Source organism: Carlito syrichta, unplaced genomic scaffold, assembly GCF_000164805.1.
Source record: "Carlito syrichta isolate Samal-C Ts95f unplaced genomic scaffold, Tarsius_syrichta-2.0.1 Scaffold309931, whole genome shotgun sequence".
NCBI lineage: Eukaryota > Metazoa > Chordata > Mammalia > Primates > Tarsiidae > Carlito > Carlito syrichta.
In genome coordinates, this window is record NW_007254027.1 from 97,777 (window position 1) to 110,355 (window position 12,579).

At 40.1% G+C, this 12,579-nt stretch overlaps 1 protein-coding gene across 1 annotated transcript in view; it reads left to right on the forward strand.

The window, feature by feature from the left end:
* LOC103270765 (zinc finger protein DZIP1L-like) overlaps window positions 1-11,091 on the forward strand; it is an 85,598-nt gene extending 74,507 nt beyond the window's left edge. The window contains 1 exon segment of the mRNA XM_021717695.1: window positions 10,865-11,091. Within this exon segment, the coding sequence (XP_021573370.1) occupies window positions 10,865-11,091 (227 nt within the window).
* Window positions 11,092-12,579: the final 1,488 nt, after the last annotated feature.

Genomic DNA, 12,579 nt, shown 5'->3' on the forward strand with positions numbered 1-12,579 from the left:
CAGTTGAGGGAAACTGCTAGGGGAGGGAGGGGCATACCTCATCAACAAGAATACATGCAGGATTAATGTTTATATACCTAACCCTGAATTTTACCCCACATCTCTATAATAAAGAAAGAAAGAAAGAATATGGATTATATATATATATATATATATATATATATATATATATACACATATATACATATATATTCTAACACTATCATAACTGGGGACTTAAATACCCCACTAGCAACCCTAGATAGATCGTTGAGGCAAAAAAATCAATAAGGAGATCCAGAACTTAACTTGACACTTGACCAAATGGACTAAATAGATACCTACAGAACTCTCCACCAAAAAACATGGAATATACCTTCTACTCATCACATGGAATATATCGCAAGATCGACCACATGCTTGGCCATAAGCCAAGTGTAAACAAATTCTCTAAGATCAAAATACTACTATGCACCTTCTCACACCACAATGGAATAAACATAAACATCACCACCAACAAAATCCTCCCCAAACACACAAAGACATGGACACTAAACAGCAAATGCTGAACAACTCCTGGGTCAACACAAAAATCAAAATAGAAATTTAAAGATTCCTGGAAACAAATGAAGATAAAGACTCATCTTACCAAAACCTCTGGGATGCTAAGAAATTGGTACTAAGAGGGGAATTTATATCTCTATTAGCACACATCAAGAAAATAGATCAAAAGATAACAGCCTTAAAAAATCACCTAAGGGAGCTGAAAAGATAAGACCACCAAAACCTTAACTTTAGCAGAAGAATCCAGATCACAAAAGTAAAAGTCCAAATATGGACTACAGAAAAAAAAATATCACTGAAAAAAAATCAATGAAACAAAAAGCTGGTTCTTTGAAAGAATAAACAAGATTGATGGATCATTGCCCAGATTAATCAAGAAAAAGAGACAAAAAACCCAAATAAATACAATCAGAAATTCAAAAGATCACATCACAACCAGCACTGAAGTAATAAAAAGGATTATCAGAGATCACTATGCACAACCGTATGGAAACAAATTCAACAAGAGTTGAAAATGGAGAACTTTCTGTCATCACACAACCTCCCAAGGTTGAACCAAGAAGAAATAGAGAACCTAAATAGACCAATAACAACCCAGGAAATTGACTCCATCATAAGAAAACTGCCTACAAATAAAAAAGCGCTGAACCAGACAGCTTTCCTGTGAAATTCCACAAAACATATGAGGAGTTGATACGAATCCTATTGAATATATTCCAGGCAATCAAGAAAGACAGAACCCTTCTCAAGTCTTTTTTATGAACCTAACATCACAATGATACTCAAACTGGGCAAAGACCCAACAAAGAAAGAGAACTACAGATCAATAGCCTGGTGAACATAGATGCAAAATTTCTCAATCAGAAGATTCTAGCAAATTGGATTCAACAACACATCTCAAAAAGTATCCACCATGGCCAAGTAGGCTTCATCCCTGGAAGGTAGGACTGTTTTAAAATCCACAAGACCATAAATGTAATTAAATACATCAACAGATGTATAAACAAGAACCACGATTATATAACTAGACACTAAAAGGTTTTCGACAAAATCCAACATGCATTCTTGATAAAAATGCTTGAACACCTAGGTATAAAGGACACAACTCAAAATAGTAAAAGCCATCTACAATAAACCCACAGCTCACATATTACTAAATGGACAGAAATTGGAAGCATTTCCCCTGAAAACTGGAACAAGACAAGCCTGCCTATTTTCATCCCTCCTGTTCAACAAGTGTTGGAAATCCTAGCCAGAGCAATTAGAGAAAAGAAGGATATCAGGGGTATCCAAATAGGAAAAGAGGAAGTTAAGCATGATCCTATACCTGAGAAACCCAAGGGAATCTGTCAAAAACCTCCTTGCCCTGATAAAGTAATTTGGAAAGTCTCAAGGTATAAAATCAATGTGCAAAAGACAGTCACATTTTTATACACCAACAATAGGCAGAGTACCAAATAAAAAGAACATTCACATTCACAATAGCAACAAACAAAATGAAGTACCTCAGCATCTTCCTAACCAGAGAAATAAAAGACTTGTGCAACAAGAACTACAAAACACTGCTCAAATAAGTCAAAGAAGACACACCAAAAAATTAAAAATATTCCCTGCTCATGGATTGGGAGAATGAACATCGTTTGATGTCCACCTTACCCAAGGCAATCTACAGCTTCAATGCAATACTCATTAAATTACCACCATCATTCTTCTCCGACCTGAAAACAATAACACAGAAATGCATATGAAAACAAAAATGACCACAGACAGCAAAAACAATCCTCAGGAAAAAAAAGGTGGGAGGTATTACATTCCAAGTCTTTAAACTATATTATAAGGCTACAATAATCAAAACAACCTGGTACTGGTACAAGAACGGTATACAGACCAACGAAACAGAATAGAGATTCCGGAAGCAAAACCTCAATTTGTCAACCAACTCATCTTCAACAAAGCCACCACCCACTGGGAAGAGGAGAACCTGTTCAGTAAATGGTGCTGGGAAAACTGGGTGACCACATGCAGAAGAATTAATCAGGACCCCTACATATCACTATACACAATAATCAACTCCAAATGGATCGAAGATCTAAGCATAAAACCTCAAATTATAGGAATCTTAGAAAATGCAGGGGATGCCCTTAGGGATTTGAAATAGGCAACCAATTCCTGATCAAAACCCCAAAAGCCCGTACCATAAGAGATAAGATAGACAAGTGGAACCTCATCAAATCAAAAAGCTTCGCAAAACAAGAGAAACCACCAAGAGAGAGGAAAGACAGCACACGGAAAGGGAAAAAAATATTTGCCAACTGTATATCTGACAAAGGCTTAACACCCAGGATCTATAAGGAACCCAAGCGTGCCAAAAGGAAAAAAAAACAAACAGCCCCATTGAAAAATGGGCAAAAGATATGAATAGACAATTCTCAAAAGAAGACAGACGAGCCGCCAACAGGCACATGAAAAAATGCCCAGTCTCACTAATCACCAGAGAAATCAAAACCACACAGATATACTGCCTAACTCCAGTAAGAATGGCCATCATTAATAAAACAAAAAACAGATGCTGGTGAGGATGTGGAGAAAAGGGAACGTGTCTACACTATTGGAGGGAATGTAAACTAATTCAACCTCTAAGAAAAGCAGTGTGATGATTTCTAAAAGAATTAAAAAATGACTTTCCGTATGACCCAGCAATCCCCCTTCTGGGAATATACCCAGAGGAACTCAAATCATTCTACAAAAAAGATACCTACACAAGCATATTTATTGCAGCACTATTCACAATGGCAAAAACATGGAGTGAACCATCTGCCCATCAAAAGTGTACTGCATAAACAAAAGTGATACATATATATGATGGAATATTACTTAGCCATAACAAAAGACAAAATTATGAACTTCACAGAAACTTGGTTGAATTTGGAGTCTATCATACTCAGTGATCTATCACAGAAACAAAAAACTGAGTACCACATGTTCTTACACATAAGTGAACCCTGAACATCTATCATAATACTACAGAAAAAGGGGTTGACAGTAATGGGACTATGCCGGGGTGAGGTACATAACATTAATGAGCATGCCTGATCCTAATCCAGGTGAGGTGAGGTTCAATGGGAAGCTCAAAACTTCACCTGTATCTAGATCACTTATGTACCAAATCCTGAATCCAATGCCACATCTTCAAAATTTAATAAAAGCCTGGGTGTGATGGCTCAAACCTGTAATCCCAGTACTTTGGGAGGCCAAGGTGAAGGGATCACCTGAGTTTGTGGGTTCAAGAACAGCCTGGGCAACTTGGCGAGACCACATCTCTACAATAAATCAAAAAATTATCCGGGCGTGATAGCACGCACCTGTAGTACCAGCTACTTGGAAGGCTGAGGTGGGGCCTGGGTGAGAGAGTGAGATCCTGTCTCAAAAATATATATATTTTAGGTGTACCAATTAGCAAGGCCCAATATTTTGTTGGATGCTCCCCTTCCCCCTGTCCATTGACGACCTTTTGTTTCTAATACTCCCTGCACCCAGTGAGGTATAATGACCTCAAGAGATCAAGCTAATGTTAATTTGGAGGCTTCCTCTATAAGTACAGCAGTGGCTGCTATTGCTCTTCCCTGTGCTGGCTGTCCACAGGTCACTGAGTCTAATGGTTTTGAGAAATAGGCCACCAGTCTGGGAGTTTCTCCTAATTGTTGCACAAGTACACCCAGTGTTAAACCTGGTTTTGCTACATACAAGAAGAACTTTTTTTAAAATGTGGGGTACAATTCAGGATTAGGTACATATGTGCTCATCATACAGGTAAAGTGTGGGTACCCTTATTGATGTTACGTGCTCCCCCTGTCCCAGGAGTGTCCCACTACTGCCAATCCCTTTCTTACAGTAGTATGGTAAACATTCAGGGTCCACTTATGAGTGAGTATATGTGGTACTCAGATCTTTGTTTCTGTGATAAATCACTGAGTATTATCGACTTTATTCCATCCAGGTTGCTACAATGTACATAATTTTGTTTTTCCTTATGACTGCATAATATTCCATTGTGTAAATGTACCGCATTTTCTTTATCTAGTCCACTTTTGATGAATAGCATGGTTGGTTCCATGTTTTTGCTATTGTGAATAATGCTGCAATAAACATGTGTGTGCAAGTATCCTTTTTATACAGTGATTTGAGTACCCCTAGGTATATTCCCAGAAGGGGAATTGCTGGGTCATATGGAAGTCCAATTTTCAGATTTTTTTTAGAAATTGCCACACTGTTTTCCACAGAGGTTGTACCACTTTACATTCCCACTAGCAGTGTAGAAGTGTTTCCTTTTCCCCACATCCTCTCCAGCATCTGTTGTTTTTTGAGTTATTGATTATGGTCATCCTGACTGGAGTTAGGTGGTATCTCAATGTGGTTTTAATTTGCACTTCTTTGATGATTAGTGAGGCTGAGCATTGTTTCATGTATTTGTACTTCTTTGATGATTAGTGAAGCTGAGTATTTTTTCATGTATTGATTATGGTCATCCTGACTGGAGTTAGGTGGTATCTCAGTGTGGTTTTAATTTGCACTTCTTTGATGATTAGTGAGGCTCAGCATTTTTTCATGTATCTGTTGCCTGCTCACATATCTTCTTCTGAGAAGTGTCTATTCACATCTTTTGCCCTTTTTTTTTTTTTTTTGAGTTGAAGTCTACTCTGTCACCCAGGCTGGAGTGCAATGGCATGCTCAATGCCACTACAGCTTTGACCTACTGGAATCAGGCGATCTTTCCACCTCAGCCTTCCAAGTAGCTGGATCTACAGGCATGTGCCACCAAGCCTGGCTAATTTTTCTTGATCTACTATAGAGACAAGGTCTCACCAAGTTGCCCAGGCTGGTCTCAAACCCCTGGGCTCAGGCAATCTTCTCACTGCCACCTCCCAAAGTGCTGGGATTACAGGCATGAGCCACCATGCCCAATTGCCCATTTTTTAACAGGGTTGGTTGTTTTTTTTCCTTTTGGCAGTTGTAGATTCTGGATGTTAGGCCTTTGTCAGAGTTATAGTTGGCAAATATTTTTTCCCATTCCATGAGCTGTCTCCACACTCTCTTGATGGTTTCTTTTGCTTTACAGAAACTTTTCAGTTTGATGAGGTCTTACTGGTCTATCTTATCTTTTATAGCATTCACTTGTAGAGAGTTGATCAGGAATCAGTTGCCTATTCCAATTTCCATAAGGGTGTTTCCTACATTTTTTTCTACGTTCATCAAGGATATTGGCCTGTAGTTTTCTTTCTTTGTTGGATCTTTACCCAGTTTGGGTATCAATGTGATGTCAGCTTCATAAAATGATTTGGGGAGAGTTCCATCATTCTTGATTGCCTGGAATAATTTCAATGAGATTGGAATCAGCTCCTTCTCATATGTTTTGGAGAACTTTGCTGGAAAGTCATCTGGTCCAGGGCTTTTTTTTTTTTTTTTTCGTAGATAATTTTCTTATGACATAGTTGATTTCCTGGGTTGTTACTGGTCTATTCGGGGTCTCAACTTCTTATTTCAACCTGGGGAGGCTATGTGGTATCAGAAGGTCTTCCATTTCATTCAGGTTTTCAAGTTTGTTTCCATACAAATGCACATAGTAATCTCTGATATTCTTTTGTATTTCTTCAGGGTTAGCTGTGACTTGAGTTTTTGCATTTCTGATGTGTTTATTTGGGTTTTCTCTCTCTTTTTCTTGGTCACTCTAGCTAGGTGTCCACCAATCTTGTTTATCCTTTCAAAGAACAAACTTTTTGTTTCATTGATTGTTTTGTATTATATTTTTGTCTTCTATGCCCCAAACTTGGGCTTTTATATGGTGATCTGGATTCTTCTGCCCAAGTTAAAGTTTTAATGGTCTTGCTTTTCCAGCTTCCTTAGGTGATTTATTAGGCTGTTAACTTGTGATCTTTCCATTTTCTTCATGTGTGTTCACAGAGACATGAATTCCCTCTTAGTACTGCTTTCAAGCCATCACAGAGATTTTGGTAAGATGTTTCTACATTTTCATTTGTTTCCAGAAATCTTTTAATTCGTTTTGATTTCTGTGTTGATCCAGGAGTTGTTTAGCATCATGCTGTTTAGTGTCCAAGTCTTTGTTGGTTCTGGGGGAATTTGGTTGGTGTTGATATTTATTTTTATTCCACTGTGGTTTGAGAAGATGCACAGCAGTATTTCAGTCTTATGAAACTTGTTTATGCTTGATTTATGGCCAAGGATATGGTCGATCTTAGAGTATATTCCATGTGGTGATGAGTAGAATGTATATTCCATGGTCATTGGGTGAAGTGTTCTGTAAGTATCAATTAAGTCCATTTGGTCAAGTGTCAGGTTGAGGTTCCAGATCTCCTTGTTGATTTTTTGCCTTGATGATCTATCTAGGGTTGTTAGTGGGGTATTTAAGGTCCCAGCTATGATAATGTTAGAGTCAATATCTTTTTAAATTTACTTAGTAGCTGCTGTATAAAAGCTGGTGCTCCTGTGTTTGGTGTATATATATTTAGGATGGATATTTCTTATTGATGAATTGAACCTTTTATCATTATGTAGTGTACTTCTTTGTCTTTTTTAATTTTTGATAGCTTAAAGGTTATTTTGTCTGATATTAAGATTGTGACTCCTGCTTTCTTTTGTGTTCTGTTCACCTGAAAATTTGTTTTCCATCCTTTAACTTTGAGTCTGTGTGTGTCCTTTCTGGTGAGATGCATCTCCTGAAGACATGTTACATCATGTATTTTTTAATCCAGTTTTCCATCCCATGCCTTTTCAGTAGTGCATTTAGTCCATGTTCAGGCTGATTATTGAGATGTGAGAGTTTATCCCTCTCATGAAGTTCTTAAAGACTTTGCTGTTATTTGCTTATTTGTTTGTTGGTTTTCTTAATATTTGGGGGATTGATTTATGTGTGTTTTTAATTTTACAGTCATGATGCATGCTTTATTGGTTCCTTGTATTCTTGCATTCTTGGGAGAAACTTGGTTGTTGTTTTTTTTTTTCTTTTTCTTCTTATGTGCTTAATACACTCTTAAACATCTCTTGTAGAGGTGGTCTGGAGGCAGTATACAGTCTTAGGGATTGAATGTCTGGGAAGGATTTTAATTTTCCATCACTGATAAAGGTTAGCTTAGCTGGGTAGGAAATTCTTGGTTGGAATTGTTTATCTTTTGGTATTTTGAAAAATAGACTCTAGGATCTTCTAGCCCACAGTGTTTCTGTAGATAAGTCTGCTGCTCTTCTAATTGGTCTTTCCCAGCAGGTAGTCTGACCTTTCTGTCATGCTGTCTTTAGGATTTTTTAATTGTATACCTACTTTGTGTAAGCTAATTACTATTTGTCTAGGAATTGATCTTCTCATTTGGTGCCTTGCAGTGGTTCTCTGTATCTCTTGTCTTAGGATTGTTGCATCTCTGATGAGATGCAAGAAGTTTTCTTGGATGACCTCTTGGAATGTTTGTTCCAGGCTGCTCTCATTCCCCTTATCTTCAGGGATACCTATCATTCTTAGGTTCAGTCTCTTAATATAGTCGCAATCTCCTGAAGGCTTTGTTCCATCTTTTTAAGCTTCCTTTCTAAGTTTTTAACAGATTGGGTTAGTTCCAGATGTTGGTCTTTAAGTAATGAGATTCTTTCTTCTGGCTGGTTAATTCTGCTTTCCATGCTTGTCAGTTTATTATTTCATTTACTGTATTCTTTATAGTTTGTATCTCAGCCATTAGTTCTTTTATATTTTTGTCTTGATTTTCTTGGTTCTTGTTCATCTTTTCCAATCATTCCTTGATCTCTGCATTTGTGCTCTGACATCAGTGAATCTGGGTGCTCTTCATTGTTTGAGTTCTGAAGTATGTATATTTGTGGACTATCCTCTTTGGATTTTGTGTGGTGCCTGTGGTTCTTCTTTGACTTTTCTTCATTTGTGGTGGGTTTTTCTTTTTTCCTTACTTCCATTGCTCAGTGAAAAAATTAGTAGTTTTCACTTCTTTATGCTCAACCCCCTATTCTACCTTGAATACAGTCTCTGGTCTAGTTTGTTTTTGAAGCCAGGTTGGGGAGAAGGGAGCTGTGTTACTCCCTTACAGATTTATGATTTGAATGAGTTGTGTTAGGGGCTGCTAAGATTCAAAAGCTGTCTGACAATCACAATGTTTGCTGATTGGTGTGTGGGCCCCCAGGGGTCCACTTCTCTCCACCTTACAGTATGTCCATACAACAGGAGCATATGTATCTCTCCTGGGTACAAAATAACATGAGGGAAGGGAAAGGAGTTAATAGAGAATGTGGAGGGGATAACAATGGAGAGAACAAAGGAGAAGGAAAAATACAAACTGACAAGAGGGAGGCAAGCAAAAAGAGAGAGAAAACAAAAGAGGGAGGGAAAGTAACTAAACCAAAACAGGAACAAAAAAGAAAAAGAAAAACAACAAGCAGCACACAAACAACAAAAACCCCCAAAAAACTAAACCAAATAATATGAGGAAATTTTCACTCTCATATATACCCTTATTGGAAAGAAATAAGAAAGGGTAAAACAGAATGAAATACCCACTCCCAACAAGCTATTTTTTTTTTAAGTATGTAGAATAACGAAAATACAAAAAAAATTTTTTTGTAATCCTTGAGCACTCTCTTTTGGCAGTTTCAAGACTTCAGGTTTCTTGTAGGCATGACCCAAGCACTGCTTCTCTTACCTTGCAGCAGAGGGGATTTTGGAAGGGAGGAGTTTCTGACTTCTACATCTGTCCCCGTTCACCCCATGTGGTTCAGGGGAGGCTGGAGGGTGTCCCCAGCTGATCCACCTATGTTTAGCCCTCTCCGTGTGTGCTGATCAGAATGTTGTCCACCTGAGTCATATGTCTTGCAAATCACTGGGGAAAGGGTGCAGGGTCACTTTAAAACTCACCACCACTCATCTGCTATGAGCTGGGGCTGGGTTCTTAGATTACAGTGCAGACAGAAAATGTTTCAAATTTAACCTCTGTTCACCCCATGCAGTTGAGGGAAGGCTGTGAACTGCACCCAGTTGATCTGCTTTTGTTCAGCCCTCTCCACAGTGCTGCTCAGGATGTTGCTCACTAGAATCATATATCTCGCAAATCACTGGAAAAACGAGTGCTGGGTCACTTTAAAACTCACCACCACTCATCTGCTGTGACCTGGGGATGGATTCTTCAGCTGCAGAGCTGCAGCAGCAGACTGTAAATGCTTCAGTTGGGGGATGGGGTATCTGGGCCTCCTTGCCTGGGACTCTAGATGGGTTTCTCTGGTATATTTTCTCACAGTTCCTGTTGCTGGTGTCTGATCTAGGACAAAGACTGCAGCAGCAGGTGGCACTGGCCACAAGTGATCCTCACCGTTGTATTCTTTTTTTCCCCCCTTTCCCGGTAGGGCTGCAGAGATGGTGCCTGCTTGTGGGCTGTAGAGCACACCGGGGTCCCAGCAGCTGCACAAGGCAGCTGTCTAAGCAGGAGAGCTCAAGTCTCTCCTTCCCATGTCTCCACTCAGTCAGACATTCACACAAACTTTGCCAACACCCTAGGGTGAATACTCATATCTGCACCCATTCTTTCATCTGGGGAATCATGCACTCCGACAGCCTCTGTTACCATCTTCAAGTAGAACTTCTTTATTCAGATTAGGGAGGCCCAATGCTGGAGCCAAGGTTAGGAGTTTTTCAAGGATTTGGAAGGTCTCCTGGCATTCTTTTGTCCAGTCCAATGTTGAATTTTCTTATCCTTGTGTTGCTGCATATAAGGGTTTAGCAATAAGGCCAAAGTTGGGTATCCAAATTCTGTAAAATCCAGCCACGTCCAGAAAGGTTATAAACTGTTTTTTGCTTGAGGGGGTTCTAAGCTTAAAATAGTCATTTTACATTCTGTGCCCAAGGTTCTTTCTCTTGGCGTCAAGATGTACTCCAAATATTTTTTAGACTGTTTAGAGGTTAGTACTTTTAAGGGGAAGACCCAATACCTCCTTTTGCCCAGAAAGTTGAGGGCTCAGGTAGTATCGATAAAGTAGGCAAGTAAGTCTAGGAAAACTTCAGGCTATAGAAAACCAGGATCATCAATGTCTACAGCAGTTGGTGCACAATCAAGCATACAAGCAAATGGCCTAGCTGGAACAAATTTTACACCTTCCTAACTATGAGGCCCTTATCAGATAAAACTACAGCAAGCAAGCGGCCTAGCTGTAAGAATTCCATACATATGCTACTGCTAGACTCTCAGATACACCTACAAAACTAACCAGAACACCTATCTAGAATGCTTACTGCTAGACTCTCAGATACACCTACAACACTAATCAGGACATCTACTAACCCGATACACCTATGACACTAACCAGGACATCAATGCAGAATGCTTGCAGTCAAAAGCAGAACACCAATGCAGAAGCCAACTTAGAAATCTTCCCTCTTCCCCGGAGCATGCTACTTACATCAGTGCTACAGATAAACGTATCATCTACACGTTGCAGAACAGCTCTTTCTGGTACTGTGGAGTCACCAAAATCTGTTACCATCGTTTGGTGTGATTGGAGTCAGGTTCCTGTGTCCTTATTTGAAAAGAATTCAGACACAGGACAAGAGGAAGTAATAGCCAAGGTTGACCTAAGATAACCATAAACCTTCACTATAATACTATCAGCATGAAGTTACCCTAAGGGAGTCTCCCACTCCCATCGTACACCTGATGCCATGACGATACCGTATTTCAGAACAGATCCTGTTACCTTGGAGTCACTGAAATCTGTTATTGGTATTTGGTGTGTTCAGAGTTGGGTTTGTGTTCTTGCTTGGAGAGAATTCAGTCATAGGACATGAGGAAGTAGGACATGCAGGTTATTTATTGAAAAAGCAAGAGTACACTCCCCATAAGAGAAAGTGAGAAAGACAGTTTAAGAAGAGCTGCTGCCCTGAGTTGATGCTGGGTTACAGCTTTTATTGGGGAGGACGAGGTTGGAAGGAGTTATCTTATAGGGCTGGGGTGGTCTCATGCAAATGTTCTAGACATGTGTATATTCGTTTCTAATGTTAGAGATGCTGCCTCTACTTGGGAAGCTTACATCTGTGCTGTTTGTTTTTTGAGGTCTTGTGTATGTCCCATTTGCTGAAATTGTCCTCCTTGACCTAGTGCCCCCAGTAGAGGGGTTATCTTGGGTCAATTTGGCTATTGGTGCACATGCACCAAAGGATTTCCAGATAAACTCCTGTATTGTGGGTTCTTTACAAGCATCCTGAGAAAGGGGATGTGGGCTGCTGCAGGTGTTGTCTGTAGCAAGCTTTGAATTTTCCCACACAGCCCTGAAGTTTTCCTACTATAATCATTTCCTTTTTTTTTTTTGAGTTGGAGCCTTACTCTGTCGCCCAGTCTCGACCTGCTGGGCTCCGGCAATACTTCTACCTCAGTCTTCCAAGAACCTGGAACTACAGGCACTCGCTACCATGTCCGGCTAATTTTTGATTTATTGCAGAGACGGGTCTTGCCAAGTTGCCCAGGCTGGTCTCAAATCCACGGGCTCAGGCAATCCACTCACCTTAGCCTCCCAAAGTGCTGGGATTACAAGCTGAGCCACTGAGCCCAGCCTGCTCAATTTCTCTTATCTCCCACAAGGGCAGTGCCAAAAAGGTGAAGATGGACTCTAAAGTCCTGTGGTAACACTGTCCATGTATATGGTTAGGTCCAGGTGGAGGAGTATAGTGTCTGTAGAAGCAAGGGGAGGTCTGGGCAGGGAAAGAAGTCAGAAGGTGGAGAGGGGTGTCCCTGCAGAGGGATGGCGTGTCACCAAACCACGAGGGAAAAGACCCAGGGCAAAGGCAGGGCTCAGTTAGGCAGGGGCGGTGGAAATAGGCCTGTCACCCAGCCTGCCCAGGCACCTGGAGGTTCCATGACATTCCAAAGGCCCAGCCCAGGCAACTGGCACCTCTGCCCTCCGCCCAGCTGTGGCCCGGTGCAACAATGTATTTCTTTTCTTTTTTTTTTTTTGAGTTGGAGTCTCACTCAGTTGCCCAGACTGGAGTGC